The 19,539-nt window shown below is 39.4% G+C and overlaps 2 protein-coding genes across 4 annotated transcripts; one reads left to right on the top strand and one right to left on the bottom strand.

The window, feature by feature from the left end:
• The first annotated feature begins 135 nt into the window (after positions 1 to 135).
• Positions 136 to 14,607, top strand: LOC134181130 (ATP-dependent DNA helicase Q4-like). Its single transcript, XM_062648340.1, has 12 exons — positions 136 to 154; positions 216 to 298; positions 361 to 394; positions 991 to 1,058; positions 2,843 to 3,711; positions 4,496 to 4,899; positions 4,970 to 5,062; positions 8,534 to 8,670; positions 8,798 to 9,061; positions 11,255 to 11,437; positions 12,492 to 12,920; positions 13,531 to 14,607. The coding sequence occupies exons 1-12, from the start codon at positions 142 to 144 to the stop codon at positions 14,605 to 14,607; spliced, it is 3,654 nt and encodes a 1,217-aa protein (XP_062504324.1). The 5' UTR covers positions 136 to 141.
• LOC134181131 (unconventional prefoldin RPB5 interactor-like) lies at positions 14,583 to 19,410 on the bottom strand. Of its 3 annotated transcripts, none has more exons than XM_062648341.1 (11): positions 19,301 to 19,410; positions 19,172 to 19,206; positions 17,439 to 17,517; positions 17,228 to 17,363; positions 17,079 to 17,170; positions 16,963 to 17,020; positions 15,838 to 16,045; positions 15,699 to 15,771; positions 14,927 to 15,160; positions 14,801 to 14,845; positions 14,583 to 14,721 (listed from the first exon to the last, which is right to left on the bottom strand). In XM_062648341.1, the coding sequence occupies exons 1-11, from the start codon at positions 19,364 to 19,366 to the stop codon at positions 14,650 to 14,652; spliced, it is 1,098 nt and encodes a 365-aa protein (XP_062504325.1). In that variant the 5' UTR covers positions 19,367 to 19,410; the 3' UTR covers positions 14,583 to 14,649. The 3 variants fall into 3 exon arrangements, with proteins under 3 accessions (XP_062504325.1, XP_062504327.1, XP_062504326.1); XM_062648343.1 differs by having other exon boundaries at positions 19,136 to 19,206; positions 19,301 to 19,382; XM_062648342.1 differs by having other exon boundaries at positions 19,147 to 19,206; positions 19,301 to 19,382.
• Between the last annotated feature and the right edge of the window lie 129 nt (positions 19,411 to 19,539).

Raw genomic sequence — 19,539 nt, 5'->3', positions numbered from 1 at the left:
AGTATTAAGTAATTTTAAAATAGTAAGTAGTATGTTTTCTTTAGTAAAATAAAGTTTTTCTTTTTGTTGAATCTCTAGTCTAAAAATGGCAGCTGCGAGAAAGCGGTCGGGTTTACAAGGCATTTACGCGGGAAACTTGGGATGTCGACGGAAGGTAACTAGTTGTCTAATTCAACGTCTTTAGGCTTTTGTAAATAACAATTGGAGTGTTTTAGAAGTTGAATACGGCGAATTGAGACGAAAGCTGAAGGAATGGGAAAGCGAGTTCTTCTCTACGCATGCACACAAACCAACCAAGGTCTGTGCATCTCTACTAGGGTGTGTGAGATTGTTAGATTTTGGATAGGATTATATGCGCAGGTTGACGTTGATGCTGCACCGATGGAAGTGAGAGGTAAGAAATTGTATTGTCATGCTCTAGAAGAGAATTTGAATAGATATATCTACATACTTTACAAGATACATGTGTTGTAATGGCAGAGATTGTACGTGTAAATACCATCATGTGAGACCATCCCAATAGCACGTAGTTTCTTCGCTGTCTGTCGATCTGTCTGTCTGTCTGATTTCCGAGACAGATGGAGACGTCAGAGATCGCTAATCAGTGTGCATACAGAGCTGCAATGCAAGAGTGATCAGTAGAAATGTGTCTAAGTTGACTCATGAGAGGACTTCTTATATGACAGAGACATTTATTGAAATTCTAGAACTGTTACCTCTTGCAACTAGATCATGTAATAGTGTTTATCGAAGAATACAATAATCTGTCTGTCTGTCTGCAAATAAATCCAAAGGACAAACAATGAAGCAGCATTCAGGTAATAGTATGGTTGTGTTATGAAAGTTATCTCAGGTATCACTTTATTGTTTGGATGGAATAGGCAGACATTCATAGTTCTATTCATTAATTAATTATAATTATAATCTAGAGCATTAGAAGAATAGAGCTCTTATCATTGCAGTATGAAACATACGCTTTGTGTTGTATAGAGAAGTATGAAAAGTACAAACAATTGAAGAAGAAATCAAAATCAAAATCACAAGACATAAATGGCAGTGTAAGACATCTTAATATGATAACTTGTTTGATTGAGTCAATGTAATCAGCGGCATCGGAAGCAAATGTAGAGTGGCCAGGTCCCAACTAATGCACACTATAATAATAATAATATATTAAAGTAGGTGTAGTCATATGAAAAGTACACATGCTAATTAGTTCTCATGTCAACAACTATAATACTTGCAGACTTGCCAAATAGCCTTAGTTGCTCCTCACTAACACGTATCACTCTGAAACTGGAAACCCGAATATCGAACCAATTGATGACCTCGAATATTTTAAACTAGTATGCAGCATGATGTGGTAAACATATATTATATTAGCTATTCACCTACCCCTAAAACAGAACTAAAACTCTACTTATCAAGTTATGGGTGACTGACAAAAATCCATTTCATGAAATGTGGTTTGGTCGATGCCCTTCCGATACCCTTGGTAATATAATAATACAGGGTACAGTATAATACAGGGTACTGTAAATCCAGAACATATAAAGATCATTTAATGTTAACAATATAATGATTTATTGTCGGTCGTTAAAATGTAACTTTTTAATTGTTTTACTTTGAGCATGCGCATTGATGACATCTGCATAAGCCATTTGGACAGCGAGGGTACGTGTGGTAGTGCATATCCAGAACATGGAATGGCCATCAAGCAAGAAAATGTGTTAACAAGAGCTTGGAAAGACAGAATACAGTATTAAATATGTTACACAGTAACTGACAGGTTACTAGTACTAAAGTAGGAAAAGCAATAGTTGACAGCATGGGAAAAATCTTGAATCTCACAATGTATACACCTCAATCAGCTAATTCTAAAGGCCTGCTCACTGGCAACTGGATCACGATCGGATCGCGATGCAATCGCGAGGTGGTTTCGATCGCGATCGGTTGAATCCAATTAGAAATAGTGGTCGTTACCTCCACATACGCTATGCGTTTAGTCGGACCATCTAACACTCCTCACTCGTTTTTGTTCTCGCTCACTTTACGTCATTGTATCAATGCTTTCCACAAGCAAAGAAGCCACGCATATACACCAGTTATCAGTCACGTGATATCGAAAATGAGGCGGAGGTAGCATTTTCAAAGTGCAGTGTGGACACTCGCTATCCTGATCGGATCGCTATCCATTCTGGTCTAGTGTGGGCAGTTATTATTATTATTAGAAATTAGACATTATTAGAAAGCTAGTGATGACAAGAAAACGACGATATAGAGCTTGTTTCTTATCAGTATAACTGTATTGTACAACTACGGAATTGGCTACTTTCTCTATAGCACACCATGTTATTACGCCGTAGTGGCCAATTAGAAGACTACCTGTGACTTCACATACACCACCACGCACTGTAGAGCTCTAGGTACTTGGAATTTTTGGATGTTACACATGACCTAGAGAATGAATGATTTGTTGCTGGACTATGTATAACAATCAAAACTTTAGAATGTTAGGAGCTGAACTCGCTTGTGTTGTGATGTGTAATGTAATCTGTATGCCTTCTTTGATGCCCCTCCTTGTCTCATTCTAAACGATAGCAACAATTCCCACACTGCCAACTATTGCTTTTCCTACTTAGTGAACCTAGAGTTCCAGTACATAATACTGGAAAAGTACTAGAATGTACTAAGTCGTTCAATTAAGGAACATTGGTTGGTTGTCAAAATTTGTTAAAATAATAAACATTGGTATTCAAAATTTGTTATTTTGGGTCGAATCGTAAAATTTAAGATCGTTATATTCTGGATTTACTGTATATGATGGATTGTTGGAGTTTAGAAGGAACGACGAGAAAGCCATATGTGTGATGGAGTGTTTGGCGCGGCATTTAATAAATCAAGATCTATAGACAAAGACACTCGGACAGAACGGAAGGAAGTCAGCGAGTCAATTATGATGAAGCGGGTGAAACGTTGGGCAATGGAGAGTTGCAGTTTGGCAAAGAGCAAGCAGACCTCCTCTCCTAGACAAGAGACAGTAGGCATCGTGTCGAAACCAGAAGAGGATAATAATGTACTGAAATATCTTGATTCTAATATACCACTTCAGGACCATTTTGCTACTTTAGAAGAGCTGAAGGGGTCAAGTCAGCTGCACAAGGTAGCATGTGATGAAGGTGTGGTTGTACTTCCTACATTTCATGGATCGTCTTGTGGTTTGTCAAGAAGATCTGGAGTGAGTAGGAAAAGGAAATTTAACTTGAAGGCAGAATGGTTGGATGAACATGATCCAAACAAAGAAACACAAAGTTTGATGATTGACAAAAAATTGGCATCGACTGTTGAATTTGATGTTGAGACACTGAACCAAGAGCATACGGTGTTACCGTCTTTGTGTGCACCTCCAGCTGTAACTCATCTAATACAATCACATGCACAAGTTGATACTGGAATTGATGTTAAACAGTCAACAGTCTTGGAAACGAGTTATGCCTTTGAAAATACCTTCATGCAGCATGATGAGATAGCCTTCCCAAATTTGGTTTCAAATGGCACTGATGAGTCGGTATTTGGGTTGTTGTCTGTTGGAGATGAAGCTGCTAGGCAAGAAAATCACAGTAGAATGAATGAATCTGAGTTGAAAAGTATGACTGTAGCTTGCTCCAAGTCTCCAATGCTGGAGAAGGGAAACAGAACTAGAACTATCAGGTAAGGGTAGTTTACTGTGTTTTGTATGTGTGAGTAGATGTTGATGTGTTTACTTGTATGTTTGTTTGTTTATCTATTTGTCTGTCTATTTGTTTATCTTTTATTTATTACTCATTATATGTCACATACACTGACGCATGAGAGTGTGAGTTTGTATGCAGCAAACAGAGAAGAGCTACTGTAGCATTGAGATAGAGATGGGTTTAGTCTAGTCATTATGACTTGTGCATTTCACATCTGAGGATAATTTACTGAAGCAAATTCCCAGTTTCCCTCAAATTAACTGTGTTGTATATACCTTCGTCATCACACGATTTTCAAGACTGTTTGGGTATGAAGAAGGGTTTTTACGTCATTACTTAGTGTTTATATCTGAGGACAACCTAACTTTCTCATTTCTAACTTGTATGGTACACTCACCAGGACCATTGGTTCTTTGACGATTGAGATTGATTGTAAGCTCATGATTTAAAGGCAAGTTTTATCAGATGCACTGTTGTAGCCATTGCCAGCTGCTGAGATGTTAGAGTTTTTGTCAGATGGTCAAGTCTTGGATAGTGACGGTGTGTAGCAATGATGACCATTGCAGGTTGTTTATCAGACAATTATCGCACAATCTCCTACCAGCTTTGGCGATTGACACTGTTAAAGTATTTATTTCTGCCCTTGTCTTTCTGGTTGTTTGTCTCTCTCTTTCAGTTATTTTGTTTGTCTGTTTTCCTCTTTTTTGTCATATATTTCACTGTTTAAATTAATGACAATTTACTTGTCTTTGTGTATACAGTAGTAAGGACAATGGCAACTTTGTACGACTAAATCTGAAGAGACGATTTTATAAACGGAAAGGACATGGTTTATCTGGTGCTCACATCAAGAGACAAATATGGAAGAGCAAGATGAAGAAAAAACTTGGTGGTGATCTAGCACATGGTAGATGCTTTAGATGCAATGAAGAGGGACACTGGGCCAGTCAATGCCCACAGAAGAAGTGCAGTAAGAGCACTGAGATTGTTGATGCGGAGGAGGATTTCTGCAGTAATGCAGATGATGAGTCTGAAAATTTGTTGACAATGAGTCAACAAGTCTGCTTACCCGAATCATTACCTGTGACTCATGAATGGGACGAACCATGTCCACCTGCCTCTGTGTCTCCTCTTCATTCAGTGTCAGAAGACAACACTTTGGCTGGTAACTAACTTTATACACAATGTAATGTATCAAGTCATGTTTGTTTTGTTGTCTTATATCTGTTTACTAGCTACACCACAGGATGTGTACGATGCTCTTGAGATGCTTGGGTTTAGCCACTTTCGTCCAGGACAAGAGACTGCTGTGATGAGAGTGTTATGTGGTGAGATTAGCTGCTGTATGTAATATTTTCAACAAGTATGTGCAGTAGTGTACACTGCAGGTGTACGTCTATTCTAATTTCTGGCGACAGCAAGGACATTAAAGTTCGTCCACAAATTTCACACACTGTGGGAACACTCATGTAGCTAGGCAGTGGGACGTCCCTGGGAGCAATTACTCATATCATTAGAAAGCTCTTGTCCAGGCGAAGCCAGATCGGTCATCATCTATTCAATCTGGCTAAGCTTGGCTTTACAATTACCTATTTCCTGTTGGGCAGGCGGAACTAGCCTCATCCATTAGTCTACCACCAGCTAGGATCACAGTAGGCTCGAGATTCCAGCCGGTCATCTCCCCCCGCAGCGGAGAAAGACCGGCTGGAGACATTCGCCACTCAAACAAACCGCCGACTCTCTATCCTCCAATCAGAGTGCCGTTCAATGTTTGTGCATCCTCGATAGGGATGCATGTCTCTATTGGCTCTTTGCTAATGTAATTTCACTCTGACACAAGTGCGTGTAGTCTCGACACGTGCCATCCAAGTCTACGAACAACAGGTCGACTTTTTCCAGCTCTTCTCATTGTCTGTCTCTCGTTCTAAGATTGCTAGACTCAATGTTTACCACAGAGGCCAACCAAAGGTCGTACGCAAATCATAGCTCTGCACGTTGCCCTGCGTTGAGTGCAAATACCACGCTTTGTAGAAGGTCTACTCGTTCAATGCATGCAACGTACGACACCCTAAGGGACTAGAAGTTGTTTGCATGCGCTGCCTAGTTCTCCAAGTATGAAAAGGAAGACGAAAGAGAAGACGACAGGCAAGTGTAGCTCACACGCTAACGAAATGTGATATCAGACGGTAAAAGCAATTGACTACTCAGTCACAAAGCCACTAGTAGAGAGCCAATAGCGACAGGCATTGCTATCAGCAGTTATCGTAAATACACGTGCATGCACAAACACTAACCAAATGTGTAAAATCCTGATTGGAGATAGAGAGGCAGCGGTTTCCTTTGAGTGGCGAATGTCTCCAGCCGGTCTTTCTCCGCCGCGGGGGGGGGGGGGGGAGATGACCAGCTGGACACTCGAGCCTAGGATCACAGAGGCTGTCGGAACTATATGGCTAATTACATGTATGTGTAATTAGCCTACATGTATACATATGAAGTGTTTACGTATTAGGTAAATTGGAAGTTCAGGTGCTGCAAACAGAAGTTTGAGGGTCAGAGTAATGTTTTTAACTTTGTCCTATTATACTGGTACGTATGTAAAGTTGAAGTTGTCGTACCAACAATGTCAGGTTACAAGACTTCTCCTCTTGCTACCTTAAAGGTTCCCACTCACGATTCACCATGCACGCGCAGCACACCCACGCAAACTTGAAAACGTGTCACGATTGCAAGTCGTGTCATAATGAAGCAGAAAAAGGGAACATCTTAGGATGCACCACGTTCTATGACATACAGCCTTTATTCCTAGTATAAAGAGAAAGGCGAATCACGTTCTTGTCCACCACGGCAGTTTCGCTACTCGTACTTGACATTTTAGGAAAGCTAATGACAAGTGTGTTCAGTTCTTTATCTACACATTGACCATTTACCATCTTTGAAATAGCTTGCTGTTGAATGACAAAGCGCTTTCTTGATTGTTTTCTAGTTGCGTGAATCCGAAAGGGGTGGAGCACAGGGCATCACGTGATGGCATCTGAAACTCGGAACGTGAAATAAGCCATGGAGAGGTGCCGGATGCCGCCGGCAATGCAGATGACGCATCTATCTTTACATGGTAGCTACAATCGCTGGCTAGAATTGAGGACTAGCCTATACCCGTAGCGACATACGTGTGCCGGTAGCGGTGTTTCTTTTACAGAAATTCAACAACTGTAAGTCAGATGTATGCGTTGGTACACTGATAAGCTAGTCTACAACTTCGTGATGTCTCTCCGGATGCCATTGCGATAGTGCGTGCTCTGTGCTCTACCCATTTTTGGGTCACGTGCAACAAGGAAAAGATCGAGAAATCACTTTGTCATTCAACAGCAAGCTTTCTCAAACTTGTAAATGGATATTGTGTGCATAAAGGCTTGATTTCAAGTTTGCGTGGGTGTGTCTGCACGTGCGCTGCGAATCGTAAGTGGTCACCTTTAACGTCTTTATCACCAAACTGCCATTCCCACAGCACTCGAAATTTGAAATTTGTGGACGGACTTCTGTGTGTGTGTGTGTGTGTGTGTGTGTGTGTGTGTGTGTGTGTGTGTGTGTGTGTGTGTGTGTGTGTGATGTGTGCATTCACAGTCCAGCCTCTAGAGGTCTCTCTTCTACCTAGTTAAAGGAACACGATACCGATTGACGCACGTGCAATAGAGTATGCTAAGGCCTTGGGCTGCGGACCGAACGCTTGCTGTGTTGCGTGGCACATCGTTTGGTCTTGCTTTCCAAGGCCAACTACTAGAGCACACAAGAGACGAGTCCAGACACTTTAGGCAACTCTGACAGTGAAAGAGAACAAGTTACAGTTCATAAGCAACTCAGTCGTTCGTATGTTGTAGGCTCCACAAGATCGTCTTGTAAGACTTGCAATCACTCGGTCTTTCGCACTTTTCTTCGTGTTTCTTTCTACAAATGGAGGCCATATTATGCGTGATGCGAAAACACACGGAAACGTGCGTCACCACATATAATCACGTGACACAATGTGCCTTCATCCTACATCCGAACCATCGCTGTATGAGTGCTTTTCGCCGTCGATTGAAGGTGAGTCAGTGATGCGAAAGCAGATTTTACTTTTGCCTAAGCAAATGTCAAAGTCTAGACGAAGCGAGAAAAGAAACCTATATCTAGTGGACACTAATTGGAAAGCCACCTCTTACGTTTTTGTTTTCTAACCTAAGCATAATGCTCTGTTATCAAGTTTGCTCTGAGATAGCGCCAAACTTCCCAACTTGATGTGTGACCAGAAACGTTTAGCGTCGAGGGTGGAGTCAGATGCGCGGACTGGTGAAGTGTTCCTTTAACAGTCCTAACTGGTTGTGTATTCGTAAGTAGCAAGTGACTGTCCATTTTTTTCTAAATTTACTATGGAGTTAGCACTGAAGTTGATCATCAAGCAATGTAATTAGCACTTGTACACATCTATGAGAACAGTGCAAAACTTCCATTTGGGTGATCAGGACGTTTAATGTTAGTCAAAAACATTGTGAATTGTCTTTTAAGTTGTACTGCTGGTGAATTTCTTGATATTGTTAAGGATCTACTGTTGGTTATTGCTTGTCAAACCCTGCAAACATGTAGACACATTTTGGGATGTCACTTGAGTTTCTGTGAATCTTGTCCCTGTGAGAGGCAACTTGATGAAATGCAATTTTATCTTTTAATTTTTTGGGTTTGTAATATCAATATTATTAATTAATTAATTACATGTTGAAGCAATTTCAATGAGGGGAACGTGTGATTTCTTTGTGTCATTTTTTTAGGTTTATCTTCTATTGTTGTACTGCCAACAGGATCTGGAAAGTCTCTTTGCTACCAGTTGCCAGCGTATTTGTACTCTAGACATTCTCGTTGCTTGACGCTTGTCGTGTCACCACTTGTATCACTGATGGAAGATCAAGTAAGAAGATAAATGTTCGTATTGTTTTGTGAAATAAATAATACGAGTTTTGTAGTTTCTTGTAGTGGATATGCTATTTAAATTAACGCCTTCTTAGTAGTTTGTTGTAGTATATGTTGTTGTGCAGCTACGTGGACTTCCTGCTTGTTTGCAAGGAGCTTGTCTACACAGTGGATTATCAAGCAAGCAAAGACAGACAGTGCTAAGTCGATTGAAAGAAGGAGATTTTGACTTGTTACTTGTGTCACCTGAGGTTGTTATCAGTGGATTTATTGGTGGTGAGATGCTTACAAAGCAAATACCTCCTATCGCCTTTGCTTGCATTGATGAAGTTCACTGTATATCCGAATGGTCTCACAATTTCCGTCCATGCTATCTCCAGCTCTGCAAGGTGATGTCATATATTATAGTATTTGAGTAATGATGCCAGATGACACATGATGTGTGATTCATTGTTTGTGGGTTTTACGTGCACTTTGATGTTTTTAGGTTAGATAGTCTCTCTTTATAGAAAGCTGATCTGTCTGTCTGTAACGTCAGTCCCGCCAAAACTGCCAGGCTAATTGCCATGAAACCACATATGAAGACTGCATTCCACACCACAATGCAAATGCACATTTTGGTTGTATGAGTAACAATTTAAAGAGGCTCCTTTTGAGATCTAGGAACTCGTCTGTATTTGCAAAGATCCTTCTATTGCTGATTGTGAATATTGTCAACTCGGAGACAGAATTGCCACTGCTGCAGCAAGATATGTAGAAAATATTTGCTGAGGCATACATGTATTTTAGGAGAAACATTTGCTCGTAGTAAAAGACCCTAACTGAATAGAAGATTCACTCTGTCTTCAGCTGCATGCATACTAGTGGGACTTGTAGGAGAAATATTGGCTGAGGTGTATTTCAGGACAAATCTTTGATGAGACATGTGGAATATCTAAAAATGCACAGAATGGCAACCCTGTACGTGTCCAATATTACCTGGGCAACGTCAGGTCCCGCTGCTAGTTTAGCTATAAAGTATTACAAATGAAGAAACACTAGTCTACAGTGCAAATCCTCCGCTTGCCATAGCTTTGCAGCTTGAATGTAATTAAAGCCAATTAGAAGAGCATGAGAAAGAGATTGACATCTGGTCACTTATTTGAGAATCACGTGACCAACCGGTGTTACTATCCCTAGCCCTATGCGTTTCACGTGTTGGGTAATATACTAGACACGCCTGCTACTTATGGGTGTATTGTGTGCTGAACTAGGAATTTGTAACTTTTTGACGTTATAGTATTTACAAGTATACACAAACCCCCCTTATCCGGACCTTCCATATTATTCCACAACCAAGCACTTCATGCTAACTCTGGAAAATAAACTTTAGTTTGTCCATGGAAATTGAGATTCGTTGCAGACAAATTTGGAGTTGCAAAGTCAATGATCAGCAATATCTATATAGTAGATACAGTATCATTAATTGTCACACGTGAAATGTACGGCTAATTAGACTAAACAAAGTTACAAGATTAAGTTGAAACTGAAACGTATGGTATCTGAATGTTTCTCCAATATACAGACATATCCCAGTTGCAGACACTTCTCGCTTGCTTACACATTTGGGTTCAGGGACCCAAGGTGTCTGGATAAGGGAAGTTGGAGTATAAGAGCATGGCACAGTTGACATACTTTTACTGTCATAAAAATGTTTGAGAGTGGCATTTCGTACTGTACAATGGCATTTTGTTCTGTTTGATCATGATATTCTATTCAAGGAGGTATGATGTGTACTTTTGGAGGTACAGTAGCTTTTTGGGAGTGTAGTTTTGTGCAAGTCTATTTTGTTGTCTGTCTTGCTACTGTCATGTTCTAGAGCTGAATATCAATTCTGTCTCCCTACAATACTGATAACATGTATTATCACTTACTAAAGTTTTATAGTATTGGATAGCAATCACTTACCTAAAGTAGGAAAAGCAATAGCTGGCAGTGTGGGAATTGCGGCAAACGTTTATGTAGATATAGGAGCCTAGGAGGAGCATCACGGAAGGTATACAGATTACATTACACATCAAAACGGAAGCGAGTTCATCGAGTGACCGGCGGGATAGTTGAAGAAGCGGTCGACCGTGTTCTCATTGAAGTAAGGCGTGAAGAAGAAGAGACTTTGGAAAGCGAAGAAGCCTTTGTTTCTGGAACAGATGACCCCTGTAGTGATTAGAATGCCACAATTGACCTGACGGCGCATGTGAAGTCACAGATGGTCGTTCTAATTGGTCATGAGGGCGTAATCACATCGCGTGCTATACAGGAAGTAGCCAATTCTGTAGTTGTGCAATACTGATCAGAAACAAGCTCTATATATTTGTCTTCTTGTCATCACTAACTTCCTAATGATGTTAGAATTATCTGTTTGCGATGTATAGTTAGCGAGATTTAAGATTTTTCCCACGCTGCCAGCTATTACTTTTCCTACTTTAGTCTGTAGAACATTGTGTATGGTGTTATAATACAGTAACGTGAAAGGATGTCATTTATGTTTCCATTACTTACATGCTTTTTTCAATCTAAATTGATGGTGTAACTTAACTGTGCAGGTACTGAGAGAACGTTATGGTGTGAGATGTTTTCTTGGCCTCACTGCTACAGCAACTAGCGAGACAGTTGGGTCAGTGAGTAGACATCTCCATATTGATCATCAGTCTGATGCTGTGATACGTGGAGGAACAATTCCAGACAATCTTCAATTGTCAGTATCTTGTGACACAGATAGAGACAAGGTCATTACAGTGTAGAAGTTTTAGTATATTTGCCTGTGAGCCACCTGTTTGTGAATGTCCTCTTGGTGGTAGACACTTTCAAGTAGGAGCCCACTGTACAGACTATGAAATGGGAAACTTTATATTAATTGGAAATGTAACTTACTAAGTGATACGTACATGCTAATTATCATTGTGTGTGTGTGTGTGTGTGTGTGTGTGTGTGTGTGTGTGTGTGTGTGTGTGTGTGTGTGTGTGTGTGTGCGTGTGCAGTGTCTTCCAATAGAAATTTCTCTAGAGCCATCAAACTGAAGTTTTCCGTACTATAATATTGTTGTGGGACTTGTCCTGTGACTCAAGCAAACATTCTTAAGCTGAACACATTTCACGTGAGATGTATTAGGACGATTCTTGGAGTGTCTAAATGGCATGAAATAACCAGCAAAGAAAATCTGGTAATTGCAAAAGATCCCATAGAAGTGAAAATTCAAAGACAATGAATGACTTCAGTGGTTGGGACATGTTCTAAGAATATCAAACAGCTGTCCCCAGAAACAGCTTCCACGCAGTAGACTTCTTAATCATAAACGTCCAGCTCACACTACTCAACAACGCTGGATTGATGTAGTTTAGAAATATTTAAAGTATTGAACTTATCTATAGAAGATCCACACAATCGCCCAGTTTGGCGATCTATTCTGCAAGGTATAACCTCAGTGGCTGTGGCTGAAATTCAGGTTTAGGTGTGTACTAAAGAGCATTAATAAAACCAACAATTTGTCAAACTGCATGTAATAGTTGCTGGTTTGTTTGTACAGCTTCATCAACCAATTAGTGGTAATAGGAATTTATTGAAGGCTTCAGATATGTTCATAACTGATTTGATCAGTAAACATCTTATGCACTTCTTTGTCCATTAGTTCTAATGCAATTTGAAGGTACAGCCTAACGGGTCATTTCAAGTTGGTATGATGATTTTTATCTGTAATGTTTGTTGGAGTTGTCTTTTGCTGTTGCTTCTATACTACACTATTAATACAGTAGTAGTATAGTTTGTTTATTGCTTTCTTTGTAGGCATTGATATCACTCCTCACTGAAGGTTGTTTCAGTCAACTATCTCCTATTATCATTTATTGTACACGACAACAAGAGACTGAACGAATAGCTCAATTGTTGAGAACGCATTTTCAAGTCTCTCAGTCTCAGCCATCAAAACGAAAGTTGAATGGTGATAATCTGAGTCAGTCACCTGTCTGGTCTGCTGAAGCTTACCATGCTGGACTGTCAGCCTGTCAAAGACAAAGAGTTCAGAAACAATTTAACAGCAAACGGTTGCGAGTTGTGGTAGCAACAGTGGCATTTGGCATGGGCATCAACCAATCAGATGTTCGTGGAATCATTCACTACAATCTTCCTAAAAGCATCGAGAATTATGTCCAAGAGATAGGGAGAGCAGGCAGAGACGGGAGTCTTGCCTACTGTCATGCATTCATTGATGCAGAGGTGAGTCACCTGTGATGTTCTGCTTATGTCACATCCAGTTGTTTGGGACCCACTAGATTTTTTGAGCAAGTAGTGTAGCAGCATGTTGAGATCGCAAGTAAATATTTTTGTGACTGTATTGGCCTTCGGTAAATCAAAATGTTACAGATCACATGCACGCATGCACGCGCACACACACACACACACACACACACACACACACACACACACACACACACACACACACACACACACACACACACACAGACACACACACCACTGTATGAGACAGCCATGCTGTGGGTCGATCGTGCCTGAAACATAATTCAGAGTGAAAGTAGTGTGACTCTGGAACACTGTAACATAAATATATCAAAGTGAGTGACAGCAAGGAAAAACTAGTTATTCTGCAAAATTCTATGTGGCACAAATGCAGGGATGACCTCTCCTTGTTTCATTTGTTACAAGCTTATGTATCAAGTACATGCACTGACATTGAATAAGATCTCTTGTTGAGAAATAGAAGTCTGACATTGTGTTGCTTTTAAATTCAGGGCAATTTGTTTACACAGCAGATCGTACAACATGCGATGAATTGAAAGACATATTAACTGTGATTTCTTATGTGTAGGGTACAGATCTCTGTGAGTTGAGACGTCATGTGTACTCAAGTGCTGTCGATGAGTGTTCCATCAAACAATTTATCAGTAAGGTCTTACCTGTGTGTCAGTGTAAGGAGGCTTTCAGGAATGGCTTGACCAAACTATCAGATGAGGGCTCAAAACATGTAGATTCAAGTCAAAGCTGTAGTGGTCATGAGATGTCTGTGATCATTCAACAGACTTGCTTGTCACTTGACCTGACGGAAGAGACGCTGTTGACGTTGCTATGCTATTTGGAGCTACATCCAAAGAAGTTGTTACATTGTTTTCCCCAATCATATTCTACTTGCTCAATCACATGCTATCGTGGTGCACGACAGCTAAAACAGTTCGCTTCCACAGTTCCCGCTGTGGCAGCTGCTTTTCTGTTATGTAGAGAGAAGGGTCAAGATGTAGATGGAGTAAATAGTGTGAAGTTCAATATTATTGAGATGAGCCGTAGAATGGGATGGGACTCAGCTGCTGTTAAAAGAGAACTTCGTCGCTTAGTGTGGGCACAAACTGAATACGGTCCTAAGAAGACTGGAGTTATCGTGGAGTTTTCAGACCTCAGTTTCCGATTTTTTTCTGTTGGTAATCTCAGTGATGATGAACGAGATGATTTGTGTGACTATGTCAATGACAAAGTGCATGACCAGGTGGCACGATCACTTACAAGGCTGAAGACCCTTCATGACTACCTCTTGCATGCAGCTCAGGTCACGTGGCATTCCTCCATAGGACGAGCCAAATCAGACCTTAGCTCTCAACTCAAACACAACATCAACTCTTATTTGATGCAGGAATTCCACCCTCCTTGTATGCCAAATGATAACACTCTAGCTGACAGTATGGCAGGACAATTGAGACGAGATATTAGAACCTTCTTGTCTGTACATGGCAATCAGTTTAGACCTCAATCAATTGCAAGAATATTCCAAGGGATATCTACACCGTGTTATCCAGCAAACGTATGGGGACGCACTCAATTTTGGAGACGTTATATTGATGTTGACTTTAATGCTTTGGTGAAACTTGCTATGCAAGAAGTGGTTCACTATCTATGAAGAATGCAACGATTTTTATAACACAAATTGTAAGCTAAAGTACTAGCTATCGTTAGTTTGTCTTGACCGTTTGAATGCTGACTCCCTAGCAGGCTGCTTTGTACCAATTGTTTCCTATAGAGATTTGCCAATGTTAGTTGAAAGTTTTAATGAGTATACAACGTTATATACTGCCTTGTTGCACTACACGTACTTTTGAGTTTGTTGTCTGTTTCTCTACAATCACTCCAGTAAATGGCTGCAAGATAGACACAAGCACATTCGATGTCATATGGAGGCAGCTTGTAATTGTATGAATGATGATTGTACATGCACTCACCAGCCGACTTGTTCTTACAGCCCTTGTTTCTTCTGGTTTTGAAGAGTTTTCTGCAACATTGCTGCTTGAATCGTCAGCAAAGCGAACATGTTTGCTTACACGCGATGAGACATGCCGGTTGGAAGAGAATTTTTCTTCGGTTTGGTTAAGTTTTTCAACTGTGCTGCTGTGAAGTTTCACAATGTTGCCAGGAGATATGTCACAGTCAACCACATCAGTACTGCTTAGATTTGGCTAGAGACAAAAAGATATCTACATGCTACAAACTGTATAATGAAGCATAGTACTGGTGTAAGTGCACCAATCTGTTAGACAATCACATTGTCACTAGAGAATGAAAGTTACTACAGTGTACTCTGTAATGCTAAATTATATGGATTACAACAAATACAGTAAAACACAACATGACCTCAAAAAAAGAGGAAACCTCAAAGGGTTTGTTTTGTACACTAGACATCACTAACTGTAATCACCTGTACATGTACTCTGGTGCAGCTGCAGGCATCCACTAATAGTTATGCAATCATTAAATCTTCATTTCCTTGTGCGATATCATGGTAGATTCTAAGAAGTTGGGTTGCACCTGGAGAGAGAATATATATATATATATATATATATATATATATATATATATATATATATATATATATATATATATATATATATTTCTAGGCTAGCAGTATCTCAAAGTGTCAGTAAAACAGTAAAGTAATAAATTGACTATACAATTTACTACATTCATTAGCCAACAAATAAGTCTATTAATTAATACCTGATCCACTGGAGTATGTCGAAACGTAATGACTGAACAAGACCTTGACGTCTGTTTCTTGTCATTTATCCTACTGTTAGACACCAAATCTGAGTGGCACATCATGCAACTTATAAATGCTAAACCAAATGATCATTACCTTGTTGGAAGTGTAACCACTTCAGGGTTACATTGGGCAACAGATCTGTCATGTAGATGATCAGTCTCCTGTTCTTGTGTTTCTTGCTCGTCCTTAGACTGCCTCTCTGCCTTTTCTAGTTCATCTAAATGTGCCATGACATCAACGTGATCTTTTTGTCCACAAGGCTCTTGTTTCGGGTGCCTAATCTTGTGCCTTGATCTTCTAACTGCAAACGTGTTGAACACAAGCTTTTAGTAGATATGATACACACAACCATCATTAGTTAAGAATATCTTACTGCACTAAAATCTGCATGCAGCAAGTGATATGGTCAAACATACCATGTCTGCATATTTGCAGTAAGGATATATTGTAATGACAAGGAATAGGTATTGTGTCCTTCATCATCATTAGAACTCCCGGCTATGAACAACTAAGGTTATTGATTGTTGTTCTAAAATATTATGTTAGTAATGGAGAAGTCGCTATTACATAGATGCAAATGACAGATACTATACAGAACAGCATCTGTATTGACTGCTTCATCGTGACCACTCTACGTTTTAAGTGTGCAAACCCAGATACTAAAATAACATCTTGGATATCCACAGACTACAATTGTACTTGGGTACCAGAATGAGCTTTGCGGTAGTTTGGCAGACCTAGTTATAACACTTATTATTGTGTCTGAAAGTTAGTAATGAAGCTAGCTAGACATAAACGCATTTCTATGAAGCAATTAAATCAGACATGTCCAGCTGTCTTGATAAATCTGTCTGTCTCTTTGTAGCTGATCTATGCATGTCAGCAGCACTATTTCTGTTCTCATAAAAAACTATAAATATAAAATAAATTAAAAAGAGTGGTATTACCATATTTAAAGCAATGGATCATCTACTGAAGATACCAATGAAATGAAGGTTTATGTTCTAGTAACAAATGTAAAAGTCTAAGTTATATTTACATGAGTGCAATAATATATCTTTATTCCTGTCAGAGTCACATGACTACTAGCCTCCTGCTAGCCTCTCGACTCCCAGAGTTGTCAAACTCATCTGGAATCTGACTATACCCACTCACAATGTCTCAACACAAGCTGTTCTGTGTTTTCTAGATCTAGTGTCTCAGAGTCGGTCAGTGTACCTAAATTATCATGTTGCTCCTCTTCTGGACATTCTTCTCTGATTTCCATAAATCCTCCCTATTTCATATCGTTTACTACACTATAATCACTTAGTTTTTCTGAACTGCCTCCTCACTTCTAATGTCTCATTAATATCAGCAGCAAAGTTTGCTCGTGCTTCAAGATCTTTCAGCTGACTTGCAAGTTTCTTAAGTTGCTCAGTGACATCTAAATGAGACAAACTGAATAAAGTATCAGTTAAAAGGCTAGTCAAAAATTGTTTACACTGTAATCTCCTTCCAATAATGTCAACTGACTGTTGTGCAGAGCAGTGAGCAAACCAGTTATCTCCAAGTGACACCAGCACCTCATTGGTGTGAACTAGTTGACCAGGCATGAGGGCATGACGACCAAGAGGTACCTAGTACGGATAGAAGTGCTGTTCAACTTGAATAGTAATAGTATCTAATCATAAAGTGTGTCAATGATTCATTACCATGACATCATATTTTAATTGTTGTGGTAAAACTGCCAAACGAGACTGAACAGCTTCATAGTCTGCTTTAAATTTGTTCCTGTTTCCAAAACAAATTGCAAATCAACACACACACACACACACACACACAAACACAAACACACACACACACACACACACACACACACACACACACACACACACACACACGTGTCATTCATTTGTGAGAGTAAAGACACTAAGGGGTCATTCAAAATTATCAACAATTTCACAAGCATACAAAGCGCACACTTTTTTGAAGCCTCCTCTCCTCTTCAAAGCCTACGCAATACTGTTGATGCACAATTCAATATCTTGACCATGGTTTTATCTATTAGAGGGTTGACGGGTGGTCTTCAACAATTCTGCATTGAAACAGTTCTTCGATCATCCATTCCTGTTGACCCACTCAAATGATGTCAGCTCGAGGTTTCCGGTCACATGGACAAAGACGCAAACATTTGACAAAGTTGTGGTACAGACAGCTGAGATCTGTATATGAACAGCTGATGTTGTACTAGAACTAAACTTCAGAATAAGCTGCCTCGGTCCTACATTTTGCAAATCCCGCACATAAGGGAGACTAGCACAGAAACAAAGGAAACAGAGAAATTATAGCACGAGTCACTTACTACCAATCAACATTTTATAAAACATACAGACGCCATAACCCCCTACCCTAGCGTGCACTTTGCACCCTCATGAAATTGTCAACAATTTTGTTTGGTATTGAAGTAGTAAGTCGTTATAATTGTTCTCTACCATTTACATTCACATGCTCAATGAAGGTGAGTTCTATAGATTACAGATTTCTGGTGTATGAGACAAACTGTTCCTTACAAGCAGCACTTATCAGCTGGCTGCTAAATAGACTTTCACAGTATATTGTATCAACTGTATCTACTATAGATTCCAAATGTACAGTACAGCAAAGCATGACTCATCCAGACTCCATTTATCCAGATGTATTGGTTTACCGGAAACCTCATGCCGATAAATTCAAGACAAAAAAATCAAAGCCATGGGACAGATAAATAAATATCAGTGACTCTTGCATAATAGGGCTAATACTAAGTGTAGTGGAACAAATTTCCTCAGTCTTACTATGATAATTGCAAATATCTACATGCTACACATGCAATGATGACCACTTGTAGTGATAGCAATTCCCATCTGTTATCCAGAGGAATCACTTATCAAAATACTTTGGTGTCACCCTATAATTTATATAACTGGATAAGTGGAACTCTACTAAACATACATGTACACAGAACTATCCTACGTCTCATGTTGTGAAGTTAAAAGTTGTACAAACATTTCTAGATAATACCGACAATACTGAATGCCGTGGTGTAAATGCATGTGTGTAGCCATGTAGGTCAAGAATCAGGTTTTAACATCAATCTTCAGAATGTCGAGATTGGAAAATTATACAGACAATAACTACAGACATTTAAATACTAACTATTTCTTTTTATTGTTTATTTTATTATTGTTTATTTTATTGTTTATTTTATTGTATATTTTATTGTTTACTTTATTGTTTATTCTATTGTTTATTTTATCGTCTGTTGTATTGTTTATTTTATTGTCTGTTGTACATGTATTGTTTATTTTAGTTCCTCGTCGCACTCGAAAACCAATGCAAGGTAATAAATACAGATATAACCATATATCACCTATTACTAACTAATGAAAGTCTTTGTTGTCCCTACCATCTGTCGATCTCCTGACGGCACTCTCTGATCGCCTAGAACGAGAGTTGTAACACACATATGTCAGACTACAGACTATGGTCTACTAAAACATACAGTAGATCTAGAGCTCGAGCTTAATATAATTACCTGATGATGAACTGCTTTCAGTCTCTCTAGATTGGTTTTACTAGCAATGCCCTCTTTTACATCCATTCAATTTCTAGCTGCTATATATGATTCTCAGTCCACGCATGCCTCGGTATTCCAGATCAAACAACCTTTTGGCGCATCTTTTGGCAACCTTTTGGCATGCCTGTACGGTTCTCACAAATTCTTTTAAAAAATTAATCATAACACTTATAATATAATTTTAAAACTAATTCATA

This window comes from Corticium candelabrum, chromosome 6, assembly GCF_963422355.1.
Source record: "Corticium candelabrum chromosome 6, ooCorCand1.1, whole genome shotgun sequence".
Taxonomy (NCBI): Eukaryota; Metazoa; Porifera; class Homoscleromorpha; order Homosclerophorida; family Plakinidae; genus Corticium; species Corticium candelabrum.
Note: the sequence above shows the minus strand (reverse complement) of the source record. Positions and strands in the feature narration are given on the sequence as shown.

What these genes read in the sequence shown, in the direction of transcription:
- LOC134181130 (XM_062648340.1), top strand. An exon ending in TGCACCGATGGAAGTGAGAG is followed by an intron (nt 395 to 990) that starts GTAAGAAATTGT and finishes TGTGTTGTATAG; the next exon opens with AGAAGTATGAAAAGTACAAA. An exon ending in ATGCATTCATTGATGCAGAG is followed by an intron (nt 12,921 to 13,530) that starts GTGAGTCACCTG and finishes TCTTATGTGTAG; the next exon opens with GGTACAGATCTCTGTGAGTT.
- LOC134181131 (XM_062648341.1), bottom strand. Translation starts at nt 19,366, where the DNA reads ATGGATGTAAAAGAGGGCATTGCTAGTAAAACCAATCTAGAGAGACTG. An exon ending in TGAAAGCAGTTCATCATCAG is followed by an intron (nt 19,207 to 19,300) that starts GTAATTATATTA and finishes CTCTCGTTCTAG; the next exon opens with GCGATCAGAGAGTGCCGTCA. An exon ending in ATATTAATGAGACATTAGAA is followed by an intron (nt 17,021 to 17,078) that starts GTGAGGAGGCAG and finishes GATATGAAATAG; the next exon opens with GGAGGATTTATGGAAATCAG.